This window comes from Crassostrea angulata, chromosome 6 (assembly GCF_025612915.1).
Source record: "Crassostrea angulata isolate pt1a10 chromosome 6, ASM2561291v2, whole genome shotgun sequence".
Classification (NCBI taxonomy): Eukaryota; Metazoa; Mollusca; class Bivalvia; order Ostreida; family Ostreidae; genus Magallana; species Magallana angulata.
In genome coordinates, this window is record NC_069116.1 from 22,306,319 (window position 1) to 22,328,460 (window position 22,142).

The 22,142-nt window shown below is 35.3% G+C and overlaps 4 protein-coding genes and 1 long non-coding RNA gene across 6 annotated transcripts; 2 read left to right on the plus strand and 3 right to left on the minus strand.

The window, feature by feature from the left end:
• The first annotated feature begins 47 nt into the window (after positions 1–47).
• LOC128188821 (uncharacterized) lies at positions 48–2,087 on the plus strand. 2 transcript variants are annotated; one of them, XM_052860098.1, is made up of 2 exons: positions 48–176; positions 701–2,087. In XM_052860098.1, exon 2 carries the CDS (start codon positions 772–774, stop codon positions 2,080–2,082), a length of 1,311 nt encoding a protein of 436 aa, XP_052716058.1. In that variant the 5' UTR covers positions 48–176; positions 701–771; the 3' UTR covers positions 2,083–2,087. The 2 variants fall into 2 exon arrangements, with proteins under 2 accessions (XP_052716058.1, XP_052716059.1); XM_052860099.1 differs by lacking the exon at positions 48–176 and adding an exon at positions 229–374.
• A 487-nt stretch (positions 2,088–2,574) lies between these two features.
• LOC128188635 (neutral cholesterol ester hydrolase 1-like) lies at positions 2,575–7,777 on the minus strand. Its single transcript, XM_052859801.1, has 6 exons — positions 7,617–7,777; positions 5,471–5,644; positions 4,192–4,320; positions 3,822–3,942; positions 3,550–3,613; positions 2,575–3,441 (listed from the first exon to the last, which is right to left on the minus strand). The coding sequence occupies exons 1-6, from the start codon at positions 7,689–7,691 to the stop codon at positions 2,661–2,663; spliced, it is 1,344 nt and encodes a 447-aa protein (XP_052715761.1). The 5' UTR covers positions 7,692–7,777; the 3' UTR covers positions 2,575–2,660.
• LOC128188636 (uncharacterized) lies at positions 7,606–11,658 on the plus strand. Its single transcript, XR_008244173.1, has 4 exons — positions 7,606–7,742; positions 10,986–11,216; positions 11,351–11,422; positions 11,566–11,658. It is a non-coding gene; the product is annotated as an uncharacterized LOC128188636 (long non-coding RNA).
• A 430-nt stretch (positions 11,659–12,088) lies between these two features.
• Positions 12,089–15,025, minus strand: LOC128188859 (cytochrome P450 2J6-like). Its single transcript, XM_052860154.1, has 8 exons — positions 14,651–15,025; positions 14,042–14,267; positions 13,831–13,957; positions 13,482–13,641; positions 13,245–13,381; positions 13,022–13,118; positions 12,719–12,925; positions 12,089–12,502 (listed from the first exon to the last, which is right to left on the minus strand). The coding sequence occupies exons 1-8, from the start codon at positions 14,976–14,978 to the stop codon at positions 12,324–12,326; spliced, it is 1,461 nt and encodes a 486-aa protein (XP_052716114.1). The 5' UTR covers positions 14,979–15,025; the 3' UTR covers positions 12,089–12,323.
• A 1,583-nt stretch (positions 15,026–16,608) lies between these two features.
• On the minus strand, positions 16,609–17,999 carry LOC128189471 (glutathione peroxidase-like). The gene is made up of 3 exons (XM_052861096.1): positions 17,682–17,999; positions 17,348–17,491; positions 16,609–17,013 (listed from the first exon to the last, which is right to left on the minus strand). The coding sequence occupies exons 1-3, from the start codon at positions 17,973–17,975 to the stop codon at positions 16,780–16,782; spliced, it is 672 nt and encodes a 223-aa protein (XP_052717056.1). The 5' UTR covers positions 17,976–17,999; the 3' UTR covers positions 16,609–16,779.
• Positions 18,000–22,142: the final 4,143 nt, after the last annotated feature.

Genomic DNA, 22,142 nt, shown 5'->3' on the forward strand with positions numbered 1-22,142 from the left:
ATCCGCATTTGGTAGATTAAATAAATATGATTAAAATCTGTTTAAAAGGGGAAAAAAAATAAGGGGCGTGTAACTTGTCAGTGGTTTGCAGTGTCGACAGAGTCCGTTCTTTATCGGCCATTGATAACACTATTGATCGGGAGAGAGGTCCCCCACAACTTTGGAATCCTAAACAGGTAAGATAGAAATATGTCTCCTAATGAAGGCAAAACAGTTTCATTCTTTGTTATTTTCAGGAGATTAGGACAATCGCTGATTATGATATTTCTGAATTAAATAGGTTCCAATTACGTGCCTTATAGGGTTCAAAAAGTCTTTAAGGTGGTTCATGCTTTTATCTATAATTTTCTATAAATCAATCAAACGGATATAAGGTATATACATTTTCTTCTTGGTTTTATTGTGAATACTGTGTTGATTATTTCTTGAAAATATTTGATGTAGCTTTTGTCTTTGAATAATATTGTAGGGTTATTCATGCTTTTGTCTATTTTTCTCCCTCAAACATTGACCCCCTTGTTCATAATCACTTTCGGCTCTTGTCGAGTCAGTGAATGTTTACATTTTTGTTTGTTTGAACTGTGTAAAGATTACACATTGCAATACCTTCGACCAAAATTTCTGTATCATAAATTCATGAAAACTTGAAATTGTGTTACAAATACCAACGTTTACTTTCTTATCTTATTCTTTTTCAAAGAAATGAAGAAACAACATTTCATCCTCGCTGTGGCATTTATCTGTATGCTGCTCTGAATCGTCCATTTTTACATGAGAGGAAGAAGCGTGTCAAAATACAGTGCACTTAATCTAGACCATGGCCGCTCCCGGGAAAATGCCGAGGGTCATGTAGAAGCAGAGGAGAGGCGTTATATCCAAGAGGGTAACCCATTTGATCTAAGTGAAGCAAAACAAGAAGTTTTGCCCACTATGGCGAGAAAGACAACAACAACAAAGCCGACGACAAAAAAGACAACAGTTCAACCAAGGCCAGAGGAAACCAATAAATCTGTGGACAAGGTAGAAAAACAAGCCAATCAAAAGGCTGAAAATTTGAAAAGTAGTGACATTACACTGACGAATACAGATCAAATTAAGAAGTTAGAAACAACATTGGAAAAAATCAAGAATTTGTCATTGCCAGTACTTAAAGCTAATTTATCAAAACAACTAGAAGAAAGTAAAATAAAGGGGAAATCAGCAGCTACAACAAAACATAACGAACAGAAGTCATTGATGAGTGATGTTCGGATCTATAACTGGAATGGCTCTTGGAGCATTTCTCCTATGTGTGAAGAAGTGAAAGTGAAAGATTTCCAGGAGGCAACATTAAACACTTTGTCTGGACAGACACCTATATTTGTTTACTCAGAGACACAAGATAAGTATGTTTCTCATGATATAATACGAACTGGGAGATGGGAGAATCATTTAGCCGTACCCATGGTGAAATTGTTGCAAGAAGACCCATCTTTGACGTTTCTAGATATCGGGGCCAACATAGGCGCGTTTACCCTAGAAATGGCAAAACTAGGTCGGAAGACAATAGCCGTAGAACCGCTCATAGATAATATCAAAAGACTATGCTGTTCAGTTCATAAAGGTAAACTCGGAGATTTAGTGACAATAATCGCAAATGCAATATCAAGTCGCCATATGCAAGTGACATTGGGCAAGGATTTAAACAATGTGGGAGGCACGTTTGTGAATCAAGAGAACCCCGTGAAAAAAGCTCAGATAGTCATGAATGGCGAATACGCCAACCCTGTTAATACAATCCTGTTGGATGATATTCTTGGACTTCCGGACAAACCTAGCCGCGTGGTCATCAAGATGGATGTAGAGGGCTACGAACACTTTGTATTGGAAGGAGGGACCTATATCTTTAAACAAGTGTTTGTGAAAGCTGTGTTCATGGAGTGGACTTATAGCAATAACCCATCCATCAGGGACTCAATCATCAAGTTTATGGTGAACCGTGACTTTTTACCGCATGCATTATCAATGCAGGATAGTCTGTTGGAATCAGCCTACGATAGCTGGCCGGGTAATATTGTGTGGATAAATAAAAGTAAAAATTAAAGTAATCATTTTGCATTTCATTATAGTTTGTAAATGACACTATTATATTAGATTATCTCATCAAGTAAAGATGTTGAAATCGTGTTTCAAATGAGAAGTCTTTAAACTGAAGTTTTATTCAGCAGTTATATAAAGGTAATCGATATCGTTTCTGCTAATTTAATATTTATTCCGCAATCGGATGGATAGAAAATGTCTCTTTTCCTGGGAGCTTTGAATAACCCTTATGAGTGTTAAAGAGTAAACTATATTGCAGTTCATGTTGCACTAAAAATTTTGCTTGTTTTGGACTTCCCAAAGTTTTACTTTAAGTATCAACTGCACCCATTGGTGAAGTGTTCTTTCTTAATTTTATATTCACCATTGAGATGTTAGCAAAACTTAATTTTAAATCCAGCATATTTTACGTTAATCCCCTGGCCATTGCATGTACATGTATGACGTGTTAGATAACAATGCATTTATGAACACTTCCATAAAACAGTGAAGAGATTTTTCTCAATACATTTTAATAATATCTAAACTGACATATTCTATAAATACAAAATTTATAAAAATCCTATACATCATCATTTTTGCTAGAGGTTTTTCTTCAAAAATTGTATTAAATCGTCCATGGCCCTTATTCCAACATTGAATGGAATTGGACCTTTAAAGAAAAATATCATGCCATGGAACCCCTCTTGGTAATGTGCTAAATGGACTTTCACGCCAACCTTTTTCAAACGTTGGTAATATATTAGGCCATCTTCACGCAAAACGTCATATCCGGCCGTTAAAACATAAGTTAGAGGCATATCTTTCAAATCAGAATCGTCTGCCATAAGTGGAGAAAAGTATGGATCAAGAAGGGTTTTCTCTATTTCTTTTGAAAGTTTTTCGTCTCCGAAGTCAGTAGGTTTCTTCATATCGCGTAGAGACTCTGTTCTTATGTGTTCTTTCATGTACCACTTTGGCGATATTAAGTCAGCGTATTTGGATTTCTTTAATGCCGGTGATGTATGTTTGTTGGCCATTATAGTGTCTATGTGATCATAACTGATATTCGCGTAGTTGAGCCAGTATGTTAACATAGATATATCCGTCAACATTCCCGGAATATAGTCCTTGTTTTCGATGTAAGATGGAGTCTGCATATCAAACAGCTGCAGGCAGGGATAAATAGGGACTTGGATTTTTATCTTCTTTTTCAAGCGGAGTGACACAGCGGCTGTTAAATGGCCACCAGCACTGTCACCAGATATTGCTACGCGGGAACTATCTATACCAAGGTCTTTTCCATTGTTAAGCACGTGTTCAGTGACGTCAAGACAATCTTTGAAAGGGATAGGGTGAGCATATTCTGGCGATTGTCTATACCTGAATGAATTAAGAAATAATTTTTTTCATGAACATGTAATTAGGTTTACAATAATATTTATTAAGGAATTAAAAAAAAGTAAAAATTGGTTTATAATAAAAACATACCCTACTGATACAACGACCATTCCAACTCCTTTTGCAAGTTGTCTGGTGGCTTGGTCATAAACATCTAAACAATATAATCATTTAATCAGTCGAAAATGTCGTGAAGAGGATTCAAATGATACATGTGAACTTTTGAACCCAGTGATAACCACAACACTGACTGTGGATACAGAGAGAGAGAGAGAGAGAGAGAGAGAGAGAGAGAGAGAGAGAGAGAGAGAGAGAGAGAGAGAGAAAATTAAAGACAGCTTGTGTTTAAAAACTATGCTTACCTATAGAAAGCCACGACCACCCCCCACCATGGTAGTAAACCAGAGCTGGACGATCAGAGTTCTTTCCCTTAGTTGGTTCATATATTCTCACGTCCACCCCTGCCAGTTTTGTATCGTAAATCTGTTCAATATTAAGATATAACTCATATAGTATTGTATAAAGAAAACTTTAAAATGAAGTTAGATTATAGTTAAAATTGTTCAAGAATTATTTTTAAACATATTTTTTTCATATCATAACTCTTATAATATCTTTGAGTTTTCACTAGCGAAGACGCTTTAATAGAGTTTTTGGCAAAAAGTTGATATAAATCCACTTAATGACCATGTGCAGGCATCGCATAACAACACTCCCAATATAAATGTGTACCTTCAGTTCCGGGTCATCGCCAAGGCCACGAGGACTTCCGGTTATAAGGAGAGTTAACATGACCTCTACCATTTTTCTTGTCCACCACGTGACTCCTCCGTGAACACCAAAATTGTTCAGTGTCAAAATCTGAATTAGGTTCAATACTTTATTTACTAAATTTGCTTTGAAGGCCTCGATTATTAACATAGCTAAGCTATTCATTCATTTGATATATCATAGTCTTTTCCTAAAAATGTTCTGCTTGGAGGGGTCACTTAGTTAAAATAATTTTTAAATGTGATTGCGTGGACCCTGAGGTCCACGCAGAAAATATATAAGCGAGGTTAAACCGGATGCTATGGGGAAAATTCAGCCTGCGCATAAGCTAGCCTGGTTCCGGTGCGTAATGGGTAGCTCAGGAAACCAGGCAAGCACATGTTTATCTGAATCGGGATCGGGATTCCATGCCATATGCTTATATAAGTTCAAAGGCGCTGTAATTGTAAAGTTGTCGGTAAACATTACAGGAACAAAGTATTCCTTATAAAGAAATGATCGGCATGTGATAAACTGTCAGTATTATGAAATAAGGTAATGTTATGCCGAAACTACAGCATGAATCAAATAGCATAATTTTTAATGTTTTGTTGTTTTGCGAATACACTTGTAGCTTAACTTTACTTTTATAGAAGGCGATGCTAGAGTACTTCCCGATTAAGATTATTTAAGCATTTAAGTATGATTGAATAAATATGTGACTGCATATAGTAGATTATTGAATAATTATGTCACTGTATAAAAGTTCAAATCTCAAGAAAGATGCATCAACATATGAAATTGATTTACACATTTATAGTATACATGTAGCTGTCACTGCATAACGTAGTTACATGTAACAAAGTAGTGCGAAGCGTAATGTGTGCGCAAAATTAGAATTTGCCGAATAAACTGAGATTAAAAGTAAACTATACATATATATATACGTAATACAACGTACAAATTTAGTGGTTAAAAGCAGGGGCTAGAGTCGGTGGAATCTGTGATCATTTCAAGGCTCTCACGTTTTCGTTGGAAACGCATGCAAATGGTCCACGTACTGCAGTCCTTTTTTAAAGGACAGTAACCTGTTATAAGTCATAAGGCCATTTCAAAAAAGGGGAGGGTATTTAGGGACAGTATGTCACTTTAACATTACTTTGATATTTACTGAGAGCGCATTCAAATAAATTAGGTAGATTGTAAGGAATAAAACTGTGACTCATTTTGATCCACACACAACTAATCTGTCACAACTCACCACTTTGCCCATCGTTCGAAGAGACGTGTCTAAAATTCGAGCGTTCCAGACCTCCGGAACCCCTTCAGGAACGCCTGTTTCCATGTAGTTGAATATGGCAAATGCTATTATCAGTGTTACTAATGACGTCAAAGAGTACATCATAATGCTCCTTATTACAGAGACGTGGTCGTGCTGTAAGAAAGAAAAATAAAATATAGAGTATTTTATTAAAAGTACTAATACTTTAATAAATACAATCATTTAAATTGTACTATTCAAATACATGTATATACAATTGTACTTTTGTAATGTCATAGAATTTTTCTTGTTTTACAGGGATTAGGGTTTATACTAAAGATTGAATATTGCAGTATTATATAGGGCCATATTGAATACAGCTTTATCTTATTACATGTAGAAAACAATATTGTACATGTATTGATTTCATGTTTTGCCAAATGATCTTACCGGGCTACTGCGCGTAATTCGATTCGTCCACACATCGTGGTGTGTTATATGACCGACGGTATTTAAAAATAAACGTTCAATATTCAAATCATATCTATATGTTTATCAAAATCTTAAGACCGATCTAAGGCAACATTGCAGTATGTTAAATTCCATGTTCCAGGTAAAACAACAGTTAAACATATTAAGATAGAAGTTTTAATGCCATACATTCAGATTCAGATCAAAGAAACACAAAAACCAAAGGAAAGAGATCGTTGACATACTGAACTGTAAGCTGAATACTAGAATTGTAAATTGAAGAGGCTATGTGGTCAACAAATTAACCCTCAGATTTGTCTTAAATTTTAATTTATGGATTTTTTTGCTCAAAGCTAACATTTAGTTAAGAAAAATCCAAATATTTTAGCTTTAAAATGTTTATCATTTTTCCATCTATACAGGCCCCACCGTCACCAAAATTTTCAAATCACTCAACTCAGTTCTCAACATAAATTCTTAAAATTAAGAAAAGTGCATAAAGAACAAGAGAAGTTATTGGCTGAAATATGCCGTGTTTCAAATCTGCACAGCGCAAAACATTTTTAGCAAGACGTCGAAATTTTAAACGCGACGCCATGCAAATAAAATTTACGCGAGAAGTAAGTCTACCTGGGTTGTAAAAACATACCGGTATCTGTGCATGAGTTTCGGGCTTGTGAAACGCAGATTAGAAGTTTAAATCTGCATGCGTTTCATTCCAATTTCATTAAACTTTTCATATTATAAGTGTTTGAATACAAAATTGTATATATTTTCGCCTGTATGACTTAAATGTATATACTTCTGATGCATTAAGCTACATTGCATCTTTTCTAATCAAGTAAATTTCTGTTAATTTGATACACTATTCCAAGGTGTAGTGAGACAGTTAAATACAAGTACCTTACAGCTTCCATTGCTTATTCACTAAAGTACAGGAAGCAAAAAAATATTTCTTAAGCTTTCACCTTTCTGATCACAATTTTTGATTTTAAATGCATGAACAATGAACTCGAAGAAGGTAAGGAAAGAAAAGAAGGGGGATCCTCGACTGTCAGCAACCTCAATTAAAAAATATCATTGAGTGAAAAAGAAATGGAAATGGGAATTTCCATTGGACTGGACTTGAAAGATGTTAAAAACAAATTGGATCTCTTCATGTTTCACAATATTGTTTGCACACACATATATAAAATTTTTAGAGATGAATTCAAAAATTTCAAGACAAGATCACGGAAGAAACTCTATCTAAATGTTTAAAGTGTCTGATAAAGATTAAGTCAAAAACTTCAAGACAAGATCACGGAAGGAATTTTATATACCGATCCACTGATTCTACGAATCTTCTATAAAAACGAATATACTACATTCACAGTGTAGGAAAGGAAGTGTACTCGAGGCTGAGTATTGACTAGAGGAAATTTGGCGGCGGCATGGTCTGATCTCTTCTTTTTTAAAAGGATATTGAAATAGTCTAACAATTGCCATGACTGGCATCGAGCTCTCTTAAATAATAACTAAAAAACAAAACGGATCTATCGGTATTTGTAATAAAACAAATTCTAGAAAACTACGACAGAAACAAAGAGTAGTGCAGTACTGCTGATCAATACGTATACACGTGCATTCATAGATCGCGGCCATCTGTCGATAAAAGTTTCTAACTTGAACTTACCTCTTTCATGTTGTGAATCAGTTTGCCAACATCCGTACCGTCTTTTCGTTTGTGACCTTTATGGAGATTGACCATCTTGTCTTTGGAACTTTTTCCTCCCCGTAACAGCGATGGATTAACGAACTTGTAAGTCGGATTCCGATAACACGTGATAGGTTATCTCTAGATAACAGATAAAGTTGTCACAGATGGTGATGGTTGTTAAACAAAAACATAATAGAGTTTTTAAATCTATAATATTAGATAATGCTGCTTTATGATTAAAACATTTTTGTTTAATATTTCATGCATACCGTCTTAGTACAACATGTAGAGTTAAACATTTCAACAAAATAAACCCAACGTTTCTTATCTTTCGTTTATAATAATATTGTACACAATTTAAACAAAGTTTTGTAACCTACACCTTGTAATCTATAATTATATTGAACACAAGTAACAAGTAATCTTATTATCAACTTATCAGTATGTCCGCGAATATTATAAAATTTGTTATCAGATTTAATAAACACCTGTTTTATTTCCATATTTTTCCGTGAGACAAGCTTGAAGATAAGTCGCCTTTAATTACATAGTTTATCACCGGTGCATTCAAACACTTTCTTTGACACTGCCGTTATAAATTAAGCATTCCCAATAACCCAATGCAAGGCTTTGGCCTACCAACATTTTGGTATGCATCTTACCTGTGTGTGGGGGTTTTTTTTTGGGGGGGGGGGGGGGTGAAGTAAAATTTTGGGAGGAACATCTTGAGCCAAATGTATAATGCCGGAGCACTATAGATCAATCAACACTTTACAAAAGTTATGTGCCTAGGGCACCATTTTTTGGGGAAAACCAGACATTTTTCAGTAGCCTTTGTAGAGATTGTAACTTTGTCATTTGACATTAAAAATCCGTTTCATGCACTGACTATGTGTTAAGAATCAAGAAAATATAAAGACCCCTACCCATTAAAACGACTTCGGACTTTGTAAATATGAACATTTAATGTAATGTAATTGCATAACGTTGGAGCTTAGACAATGGCAAATCCTAAAATCTTTTAAAGTGTTTTTGTTAATTTATATTTATACCGGAAACCAAAGAATGACGAGTTTGATAGACACACGTGTCATCATATCTATAATACACGTATATACAAGCAAAAATACTCGGTAGCAAAAAGAAGGGGGAATGTCGTTCTTTTTTTCTTTTAATCTAGGTTGATCCCGAAAAGGGCGGATTGGTCAATTAATTCATACACGATTGACAAGCGGCATCGATATCATTTTTGAGTTTGTACATGTTATAACAGGGGCGGTTGTAAAATGCTCTACCGTATAATGATATAGTATTATGAGGTGATAATTTCGGTCGGGGCGTGATCAAATCCAAAAAAGCCCGAATGGCTTCTTGGTAGCTTTGATCACGCCCCGACCAAAATTATCCCCTCGTAATATTCAAAGAATGATTCCTTATTACTTATATTTATGTAATTTCATTCCATCGTACGATTAAATTTTTAAATATAAATAAGCAAACCCCGCTTGCGCCTCACTTTGGCGTCATTTTAAGTTATTGGTTATATAGTACAAAATTATGGTGTTCCGATGGGGCCACTTCGACCTTCGCACTTTCGCCTTTAGGTCGAGGTGCGAGAGTGCGAAGTTGCGAAGGCGAAAGTGCGAAGGTGCGACGGCGAAGGAGCGAAAGTGCGAAGATGCGACGGCGAAGCGCGAAGATGCGAAGGCGAAAGTGAGAAGTTGCGAAGGCGAAGAAGCGATACTACTATCGCTCTTTCGCCATCGCAACTTCGCACTCTCGCCTTCGCATCTTCGCACTTTCGCCTTCGCCTTTTTATAATTGTGGAGCTCTCTATCGTTTACAGACAATTTGGGTTTATAAAAGGACATATGAGGCAGACGATGAAGTTTTTAGAATTTATTTCAACAGCCTCCGCAGATTCATAACTTTTTCTAGGGGGAGGGGGTCGATGGATTAATATATTTGTGTGTGTGGGGGGGGGGGGGGGTTCCGAGACATATTTTGGAGATTTTATTATATACATAATTAGTATAATTAAATTTTCCGGGGGGGATGGGATCCGGACCCTCTCTCCCCCTTTACTGCATGTGTGAAGTTATTAATATTAAATTTTCCGGGGGGGGGCGGACCCCCTCTCCCCCTCTAGATCCATACATGAGCAAGGAGTGTCGCATAATGAAATTAGAATGTTACTGTGTTTGATCCACGGTAGACAGACAGCTGGTAAATGACAGGAGTCTGGAAGTGCATATGTATACATTATGGCGGACATTGCATTTTATGTGGAGTATATAATGATTAGGCCAGCACTGGTAAACATATATGTCACATATTTATAAACATTCATAGTAAGCACAATGGCCTAGCGCATGGGTACCAATAATATCATGGATTAATCTGAAAATCTTGGCGAATACGGTGCCTGCATCAAATTCTAGGTAACCGACCGAGACTTTCTCAATGCTCTCAAACAAGGCGAAGGCGAAAGTGCGAAATTGCGATGGCGAGAGTGCGAAGTTGCGATTGGAAGGGGCGATAGTAGTATCGCTCCTTCGCCTTCGCACTTTCACCATCGCATCTTCGCGCTTCGCCGTCGCATCTTCGCACTTTCGCTCCTTCGCCGTCGCACTCTCGCACTTTCGCCTTCGCACTCTCGCATCTTCTACCTGAAGGCGAAAGTGCGAAGGTCGAAGTGGCCCCATCGGAACACCATTCAAAATCGATTAGTAGTGTTATCACAGGCAAAGACACTGGAAAATGTAAATAGAACCATTTTAACAGTAGCTTGGACTTTGGGTAGTTGTGTCAAATAACGGTGTGAAGTATGCCTGTCTATTTCTTTGCTGGCCACTCAGCTAAGGCTCTTTGAAGTCAACAAAATTTGTCTGGCTTTGAGCTAAGACTACGCAATCTGTGTATATTTCACTTGAAACCAGCGTCATTTTTAACTTGTTTTGACGCAAGAAATAAATAGTTAAATCCTACCGAAAGTCCAAGGTCTTGTTAAAATGGTTCTATTTAGATATAAATACATTTTTACGCCTTAAAACTTTAACACTCCACCACCTCAATTTATTTCACGAATATCGTACTTTAATAAAGTTGCTTTTTAGTTTGTTTATAGTTGATATTATTTAGAATTTGAAGTTACCTATTACGAAAATAATAAATATTGATTCCTAAATTATTTGTTGAAACTGATTTCCTGGACCAACACTGGGGCCCCAAGATGGATTCAAAATTCAACATGAAAAATGTAGAAAAATTTAAAAATCAAGAAAAACAAATGCTACATTTACTTATTTTACTGAGACATCACCATTTCTCCATATTCATATTTAGACCCATGACTAGCTAAGACGTGAAACATGTTACATCGTAAGGTCACATCCTACAGGATCAAGATTCGTCTTTAATGATGTGACGTCACAATATTTACTCCGTCATAATACCTTCTCAGATGTATGTTTGCTTCCAACGAGAAATCCGCTGTGTACCGTATATTCCATCGCCGGAATTTTGCATTCGTAGATCAACAAGCTCAGTATTTTACCACATAGCCCAGCAGATTGTGTGAGTAGTTTTAGCTAAAATTACAAATGTTTTCTTGACTGACATTTGCTCTTAAATACCTATTCGTCTATATGTTTTGGCCTTTCTGTTCATGACAATTTTTACATGTAAAGTACAAATTGGTTTTTTTATAGATATCAACATGATCGTTTTAACCATCTTTGTGATGGTTATATTCGAGACCTATAAATGGTGGAGGAAGAATGGTAAATATACTGATAAAGAATAACTCTTATATGCGTTTTAAAATGGGTTATAAAATTTGACAGCATAACTTTGACAAAAACTAAACCTTGAATGAAATATTGACACATCGTGCATGTGAAATAAAACATGCTTTGTTTTTCAGATGAGGCAGATATTGACAATGAGATATCTCGAGAAATTGATGTGATGCTGGAAAACATTCAAAAGTCTTTGTAGAAAAATGAAGAAAAAAATAAAATATATTTATGTTATATACGGATTTGTTCACTTTTTATAATTTTTATAATTCATTTTAAAACTGTGTTACCTTAATTACGTCGAGGCCTAGGATAGTACATTTGTAATATTGGTCAGTAGATGTAACTTTAGTTTAAATCTTAGAAAATGATGTCCAAAAGAGAAAGCTTCACTTTATGCAATGTTTAATGTATTGTCGAATCCTTGAATATGCAAGAGTTTTACAATATTTCTATAAAGAGTTTCTCTTTTAAAAACTTTGTTATAGAAAGATACAAAAACTGTTGCCAGGTAAGTCCATGGGACCCTTGTTTTAGTAAGATTATAAAGAAGGGGCCAAACTTTAGAGTACACTAGTTTTCAAAGTTCAACTATACAATGAAATGCACGACTTTAATTCAACGATTAGAATTAAAAAAAAACACACGTGCATTTTTTTAGTTTATTACTTTTAAACAACCATTCATAAAATGGATGGAAGATATGTTCTGAATATTTTTCAAAATGACAAAAGATAATAAATGGATACAGTGTGATTATATTTTGGTATTTACATCGTAGAATCATATCAACACACTAGCAAAATAATAAATTGATAAAGTTTGTGTCCAGATGCTTGAATTTACAATAATTCACATTGATGTATACTTGATTATGCAATGTCTAACGCGACAGCGCCACCAAACGGTATGGAAGTGGCGTTAATGTAAGGGCCTGGACTCCATCCAATGACGGTGGATTCTCTTTATCTTCCATTGAAAACCGAAATCTTTGCAGCAGGTTGGTAAAAAACAAAAATAACTCCATCCTTGCGAGAGGTTCTCCAATACAAAAACGGGGACCTAAAGAGAGAATAAACAAGCTTGAATTTCCTTATTGTAAAACATAAGATGTTTAGTTGGTTAAGGAGTCTGGATGGTCAACAAATTAGCCATCAGAACTACCTAAAATTTCAAAACATGATTTTATAAGCTAAAAACTGTTATTTAATGAAAGATAGGGTCTTTCAGTAAAAATGTTTGGATAGGCAAATCTTCAGAAGTCAAAGGAAAAAATACCTGCTGAAAATGGAATGAAAGCATCCCTTCGTCTGAGAGAACCATCTTCGTTTAGAAATCGCTCGGGTATGAACTTCTCGGGATCTTTCCAATACTTTTCGTCAATGTGCGCCGAGTACAGATTGGCGATGATTATAGCGTCTTTAGGTATGTCAAAGCCTTGGAGCTTAGTGTCTTTTTTCGCAACATGTGGTAAGGAAAACGTTACTGAAAATGGAACAATACAACAGAATGGGAAAAGAACATATAGACCTATACTTGTTGAAATTATGGCGACTAAAGGATATTCAAAACATTTCTAACAGGTATTTGCCATTCTTTGGATTTCCAAAAGTGTGGCCTCTAGATATGGCATGTTTCCTTTGTCCTCTAAACCAACAGGTCTGTTTTTCCCAACAACCTGATAAAGAAAATTAAACAGTGAAATCTATCATTAGGTAAATATTGTAGGTTCCAGTAATATCATCAGACACCCTTATCTACCAATAAATAATTATATGATGTTCTTTTTGTGTTTGCAACATACGTGATCAATTTCATCTTGACACTTGGATTGTATCTCTGGATACGTTATCATGTAGAGTAGGGACCAGTCTAAACTAGTTCCAGTGGTCTCTCCTCCTGCCAGAAATAGGTCCACGATAACCTTGTAAACGTTGGCCTCTGCAACATTTTCAATAAAGCTTAAGGAAAACTGGAAATGTGTTCAATGAACGTGACAAATATTTCAATATTTTTCATGAAAATATTGTACGGACTGTACCAGTAAATATCTCAGGGTCCGTTTGATCACGTGATGCTTTGATGTACAAGTCTATGAAATCTCTTATGTTATCGGGATCGAAACTCTCCTCATGTTCTTTTATTGTTACGGCTAAATATTTCTTGACTTTTTCTATGGCGGCACTTCTTTTGCTGATAAGCTACAGAATTAAAACACAGTGTTACTTTTAACCTTCGATGTATTTGATCACTCTGAGACTGGGGGTAAAATAAGTTATCAGTTTTATCAAGAAAAACGTCTTTTTTTAAAAGCATTATGAAAGAGTTTTACAAAAAATCTATGAACGACAACATGAGAAATATTTTGTGGGAATTTTTTTTTAATTTACCTCTTTTCCTCCAGATAGGTTCCTTGTGAAAGGAAAGAAATTTTCTTTTGCAAAGGGAGCGTTCAGCCGGAAAATGGATTCAAGAACGTCGGTCAACTCATTGAAACGGTCGTCAGTGTACTGAAACCTGGAACAACGTAATCATTTACAAACTGAGAACTGCACAATGTTTTAACGTTTGTTATATACGATAAATTAAAATTCTATGAACCTTGCCCCAAACATGACGTTGCATATGATGTTCGTGGCCGCCGATAATAGAAGCGGTTTGACACGGATTGGTTGTCCTTTGCTGTTGGTTAGTGTTTCCATGACAACGTTGACTTCCTCTTGAACCTTTTCCTCCAGCGACTTCTTCCCTACCCCAAAATCTCTGAGAGCCTGTAGCGCGAATCGTCTGAGAATTTTCCATGGCCTGTCACTATTGTATGTCAATCCTTATAAAACAAATAAATACTAGGGAGTTTTATTCGTAGAAAAAACATATTTTTAAATGCAGTATAACATACATTGAAGAGCAGTTCCTGCGTGTAGGTTTTAAAAGGATCTAATAGTGTTCAAGTATAACAAAAATATTATTAAGAAGGCTGGATGGAAATCGAATTACCCATCGGATCTTTCTATTTTTTTTTTAATTAAGACGACTCATTTAGTCATCAATTATAATTTAATATAGAACAATGTCTAAATATCAAAACTTTAGAATCTGAAAATTTATTTTTCTATATCATTATACAAAGCTCTTCATTTTAAATAGATTTGTTTGATCTAAAAAATGGCCACTGACATTCAGTCTTAAATTGTAATAAATTAAATATACCTGTTCCCTTGGACACACCAATAAGAGGTACAAACAGCTGAGGTCTGTCAGTAAAAACATCGGCTTTTTTCACGAAAGCTTCGTTAATTGCATCATATCCATTTAGAATTATAATAAGAGTAGATCCGCAATGAAGAGTGTAGATGTTCCCGTATTTTTCCGAAAGCTTTGTGTAAGCTTTGTAACCGCGTTGATCTTTCTTGAACAGAATTAGATTGCCTATAAAAGGAATGGGATATGGGCCTGGTGGTAGATTTCGATTCTTCCGAAAATATAGGCAAAATAGAATCAACAATCCAACAACCAGTGAAAGCAAAATCGTGTCCATTGTGATAATGGGGTCACCATGCTGACACCACGTGGTCTTTAAATCCCTGCATGTATACTGTATATCTGTTCACAAAAATGTCAGCCAAGATTAATTAGAACACAGGGGGATATGAATCAAATGCTTATTTAATATTACATTTCTGTATCTGAGGGGCCGTACTGGTTATTGTCAGGAGTTCAGACAACTCTTTTAAAAAAAAACTAGACTTTGACCCGTGCGTGCACGGGTTGACATTGCATTTACGAAATAGATACATCAACACACCGTATTGTTGACATTTGCATATAAACCAAGCTAATGCTATTAATTTCACTACACTCTACTTAGTTAGAATAATCTAACTGTGTCTCGGGACAGGCCATCGCCCCAGTTAAAATACCTCCCATATACCAATAATGTAGCAAAAAATTGCAGAATCGTTCCGTCCCTGATTCAACACTTTTTCACCAATGTGTTTTACTTGCTTTTACACACCATATTGACATTCGAAACTCTAGAGATTTTTCATATTAAATGTACTGAGTTACAGTTATCTCCCGTGTTTCCTTTGATGAACAGAATATAAAGCAAATTACATGTATATTTGTGATATCGTTACTGAGTTTATCCATGCAAATGTGATATTGTGGAAACATAAACTAAAAAGCCTCCCGTGATTTAGCGTGAATGTAATGTAAAATCCAAAAAATCCAGATGATTTCCGGATTTTTCAAAAGAATTTTCGTTAATTATTAATTTTCGAAGCTTGATTGAAAAAAAATAAAAACAAATTGGTTATCTTCAAGTACCAATGATGTTTATAATGTATAAAACAAAAGACAGTACACTTCCGATTTCTCGGTATTAAAGCCAAAAAATTCGAGTCTATAATTATTTTAATATAGTAGTATAAATGTAATTTATGAAGCCATAAAGAAATAGTTATATATTGTGAATTAAAATCAAAAGTAAAAAGACTAGACTTGATAAATAAATGCATTTGTTACGGTACACTCAAAGGCATACATAAACATCAACTATAAAGTTTCAAAATATATATATTAAATTTTTATGTTACTTTTTTTTCAGAAATCGAGTTGAGTTTATAAAGTTGTTTACAAGATGAAGCTGATATATCCAGTCTCAATAGTTTAGAACAGCCTAAAAACCCGTTTACTCAGAGCAGTGTGAAATTAATTAAAATTGATTAAATGAAAACTTAAGTTCAGGTTCTTCAGACTTCTAATAAATTATTTGCATCATCAAATGGTGTTTTACCTTCTTTGAAGTTGTCTAAGCATTGATATCTAGGAATTAGAAATCATCCTTTGGCTTTTGGGGATATCTTATATACGTGATCAAATCCCCATACCATAATGCCATAAAGATAGGATGACTAGACCGACTCGTATTGATATCCCCATAAAAACAATGATTCATAATTTGGTTTATATTTTCATTACTTTTTCATTAGCGATATGATTCATGTACATTATTTTCATTGTCTGTAAGTGAAACCCCCACCTGTGTCCTAACACTGTACGCCATTTGACACATAATTTTTTAATCTAGTGGAGACTAAGTACATGTATATACACTGCTCTGTAGAATGCAATCTAACGACGTTATATAAAAAGTCGATTTCAAGTCACGTGTCATTATCGTTTTTACTGTGAAATAATTATAATTTAAAATTCATCAGAATAGAGAGACAACTGAATTGATATTATACATCTCACATTCAGATATTTTATTTCGTATTGTAACACATATATTCACCAGACAATTAAAGTATTGATCATACCAATAACAATATCAATTAACCCAAAAAAGACCCCAGAACTGGAAATCCTTGTTTTACGTCACTCTTCTGGATTTCTGCCCGGATGTCGTCTCGGAGATCTGCCGGAAGTACGTATACATTGTACCTCTTAACAGCTTTTCCGGTCTTGTCGACCAGAATTTTCTCGAAGTTCCAGCGGATGTCGTGAACCTTGTTGCCTTGATATGTCAGACCCGGGTAAAAGAGTTCATCAGTTGGTTCACAGTATTTCTATTAAAAAAAAACCCGACTTCTCTTAAATTTGTTTAGAGACCAAACGAATAAACAAATAGAGTTCAGACATATAAATATGTGAAGTCAGATTCTTGATGTATAAAAACAACAGTGTTACACCAATCAAGTTATAATACAAATATTTTAGTAAATAAAAGAAAGGTGTTACATTTTATCAAAATTAAAATTGTACATTTAACAAGTTAAATCTAAATATCAGAGCTCTTCTGTCTGAGTATGCACAAATTGATACCTGAGCTAAATATTGTTTTGACGGTTATTTGAATTTACTGTTTAGTTATCGCAATACATCTACATAAATGGTTCTTACTTTCAAATAGGTAAACAGTTTGTGTTCGTGAAGACCATTTACTTCCGTTTTGTCCGAAAGTGGGAATGCTGGGACAAATCCATTTCCAGGTCTGACATATTTTAGTCCATTCATAATTTCAGTTCCGTTTGCGCCTGGTTCTTCCTAAAATGGCATATCTTATGCATTAAAAATTAGAAAAAATTAATTGCTTTATATTTGCGATCCAAAAAGAACACATGGCAGCGCATTTATGAAAAAGGAGACCGTTTTGTAGACGTATGTATGTAAACAAGTACCTTATTTCTCTCTTCGGAATGTGTACTTGATACAAATACAATATACATGTACTTACATAGTGGAACTGGTCGGTGGGAACCCCAATAATCTGGAGATCAGCACCAAACTCCTTCTGGAGGGCGTTCAGTCCCAGGAACTGTGGGGTATGATCACAGTAGGTGGCTACGTTCACCACCAGAACCACCTTGCCGCGAAGATCCGCGAAATTGATGGAGCCAGTTTTGAAAATGTTGGGTAGAGTAAAATCATAGATGGACGTTCTGTCTGATGCAGGCTGGGAACACTTGCCGATCAGAGCGAGGCTCGGTGAGACCAAGAGACCTAAGAGGGTGGCGACTTGGAGAATCATGGTTCTAATGTTATGTTTAAGCTACGACAGAACGGTCAGTGAATATATAGCCCTTTCACCTCCTTATCTGTCCGATGTTGACCCATTATGTTTGTTAACAACGTAATTATGCTGGTGATTTTGATATTTTATTTCGTTAATTATGATTTTATTTTAATTGAAAAATATGATTTAAAGAAGGAACACACATAATGCTAACTCAGAGCAACCTTTAAAGTTTTTGTAAATGTTCGTGTTTTACAAACAAAATATGAATTAATTCAAATCATAACTTACTGAGTCATTTATTTTTAAATTTTGTGCTATACTTTGTCTAAAGTTTCAGCGTTTATTTTCGATTATCATAAATACCTCTGTGCCCAAACTACATTCATTCCGTAGAATGACCAAAACAAAAACTCGTTAATTTTTTGCCAGATTTTGATTTTAATTTTATTTCACTTGCATGCTTATGTATCTTTAAGGGGGATGTGCGGCCATCTTCTACATTTTAGAATAAGAATGTAAACATTTCTTGAACTGGCTTGTTTCTGCCCGAAACTGCCCAAAAATGTTACCAAAAGATATAAAAGCAATAAATAAGAAGTTCTACATGTCATTGAAAAGTATGCATACAAGAACAGGACAATGCCTTTTTAATCACTCAGAACAGCTGTCGAACTGCGCAGCTACAGACTTATTTTGAAGATTTAAAAATCTGAATATGAAGGGGGTTCATTGGTTTCCCCTTAAGCAGGTGTTTGTAAAAACGCAAAAAAGGAAAAAAGAAAGAAAGAAAGGGTTTAATCTGTATACGTACATGTATATACCTGATGAGCGATCAACAATCACGAAATTTGCCAGAATAACAATTACATTTTATGATGCTGTAATCGATGCTCTTAGATAATTAATATAAGTATTTTTATATTTGTTATGCTTAAGATTTACACCTGGTAGATAAAAAAACTTTACTTTCTCCATGGTAATCGTATATGATTGTAATATATATATATATATAATTCATAGTCGGGTAAATGTTTCCTGGCTATGCTTGGTGGATATAAAATGGATTACATGTACGTAGGTTATGTATAATTTTTATACCACTGGACACTTCGAGTACTTTTGTCATGTACCATGTAATAAGTTAATTGCAAAGAAGGAACGGCAAATTCTTGCATGAATAGATAAATAACTGATTATATTCAGGTATTCATATAAGTATGGATGAACTCGTGAAATCGAGATTTATCCGGCTTTTCCGACAATTTTTTTCCCCTGCTAGATTGGCTCCATGAAGTCCTTGCCTTTAGCAAAGCTCAATTTTGATTGAATCACACAATATGATATGCAACATTTTAATTAAAAGTGTGAAATAATACACCAATTCAAGTAACAATACATACTGATAATAATTATTATCATATCCAACGTTTCAATATAGGTTTTAATGAATCAATGCATGCATTTTGTATTTTGTACTCATTAAATATTACCTTTCATTTTGACAGACACCGTATACATGTACCTTGTTCATACACAACAAATAAATACCTGCACAATTATATCAAACGAAACGCTAACGCTGTCAGTTTAAGATTTTTAAGAAATCAAAGAGATAAATCATAGTTCATTAAGATCCAATCTGTTGCGAGTGGGTGTCCTCTTATAATTGTTTTCAAAGTTAAATGTTGTTTGACCGACATATGAGAAACAAGCACGTAGCAATTCCTATTTTCGTAGCAGACATTTTTCTTAAATTTGAAGTATCATGGAGGTGGCATCCCACTTTCAGAAACGATGCTAACGTTCCTGAGGGAACTACATTTCTTTGATAGCCAAAAATAAAATTAGGACGTCCTAATAACCAAGATAAATGTAGATAATGTAACATTATGGTGCCCTGATTCCGTTTATTTTAATTCTGTGTGAATGCTTTCGATGTCTTAGTGTTTTGCTTGTGTATCGGTATGATTCCGGTGACGAGTGTGACGTAGCACTTGACCTGTGTATTTTGCATTTGTTATTTAGGGCCTCAATATTTTCATATAAATAAATAATCTTTCTTATTAGTACCTTTGCCAATCGGGAGTCATTTCCAGCTTAAAGTAGTTGGTAACTACCGGCAGTGCACGTCCTGTGGTTCTTTGTTTTTCTCACACATGCCTTGGTTGTTTACGTTGCCGCCATTTTTCTTATTCATCTTTCTCGGAATTACCCATAGTTCCGTTTTCTATTTTTGTAACGAAGTACCTTTTGGCGGATAAATTTAATTTACTTGTTTATATCATTTATAAAATACTTAAAGTTATTATTTTTATGTTTAATAATTAACTTTAAATTGTTTTACTTATTTACTGTACTGTAATATTTTCACGTTAATTGATACGAGACCGAGATTCTCTTACGGGATGGGGATTAACTATGATTGGATAATCTTTTTAACGGGATGGGATTAACTTATCTTATTGGTTGTAATTTGTCGTCTGCTTTTAGCACTCTATAAATACCCGGAACACTGAAAAACGGGTGCTCTCTCCTTTTTGTTGTGTGTCAGGAAGGACACACAAATTTTGCAGCATATTATAAGGTGCGTGCTATTTCAGTATCTAAGTGACTGAAGTACATTTATAGTAATAGGGTTTAATTAATTATTATTACTAGTGATAGTGCTAGTTTAATTCATATTTACTAGTTCAGTACTAGTTATTTCGATTTATAGAGAGTTAGGGAATATTTTCGCTGTATACTAGTAGTTGTCACTAGTAGCGGAGATATTTATTCGTATTTTATCGAGAGCCTTTAAGTTTTATTTTGGTCGGGGGATTTTACGTATAAAATATAATATTGTGTCGGTAAATGTACCGATTTTGCCATCGTCCCAAGGGTTGAGACTTGTCTGATTTTCTTTTTTGTACGGCGTTGTTACATGTATTTGTGTCATGTTATTTATGGTTGAATAAATTATAAACTTTACATCGTTTTGTTCTCAACACAAGGCAAGCGTTCCGAGCGTTACAATTTTGGCATCCACGGCGGGATCCGTTTAAAGTTTACGGATCCTGTGATCGAATCATAACAACGCTCTGTCTTGGTGTTTGAGAAACAATAAATTTAATAATTCGTTAAAACAAAGAAATCTAAAATCATCCAAATGGCTGGTCGGAAGAGCAAACGAAACAGACGTGCTTTACAGGAGTCCAGATCTGCGTCACGAATTTCTCGTTCACCCGTTGATTCTGCAACAGAAATAGATACTGTATGTAAAACTATCGATCAAGAGAGCCAAGGATACAATTTGGAAACATCATTCAACGTAAGAAAGTCAGCACCTACATGTATACCAGATAACTCAAACGCAAGTAATGTACTTCTGAGTAAATCTGCCTATACTACGGGCGATGGGTCAATTTCATGTACAAATGCCGTCTCAAGTACAGTCTCAGTGGCTGTGAGCACAGTTAATCAGCCAGATACCGAAGCCTGCACAATTATGTCAGAGCGTGATCACATAAGCGTACGTAGACCAGCTCATCACACAACAGTTTTACCTGTGAGCTCATATACTGTTCCACTTACAGTGAGTTCATGTACAGGTCGTCCTGAGATAATGTTAACAGACACGAGAGTCATGCAGACTGGATCATACCCAGAAATAAACTCATCTCCATATATGACACCTGCACTTCCTTCCGTGATGCAGTCAACTGGTCCTATGCTTAGGTTACCTACCAATACGTACACTTCAGGTCTAACTCAGAGTTCAGTTTTTGTGCCTGCCTCCTCAAACCAACCCCTGTGGTCTGACCAAAGCTTCGCCCCCATAAGTTATAATTCTGCTTCTCGCCTGAGTACAGTTACCAGCAGCGCTGTTACAACAACGTGGTCCCATATCAGATGTCAAAATAACCATTTACCTGTGGGCTCATTTACAGGTTCAGTGCCTGTGAGTTCATGTGCAGGTTATGCGAGTAATTTAGCTTGTGCTTCAATGACAGAGTTTGCACAACGTCCCGACTATGTTGGTTTTCCTACAACCCATCTTGCAGGTTCTGAACCTGTAATGGCAAGCCAGGACTATACGAGACAAATACCAGTACCAATTAAAACTACTTCCGGATCCGTTGGAGTGACAGATCATCCTGCACTGAATGCACTCATAGATATAGTACGGCAATTACAAAC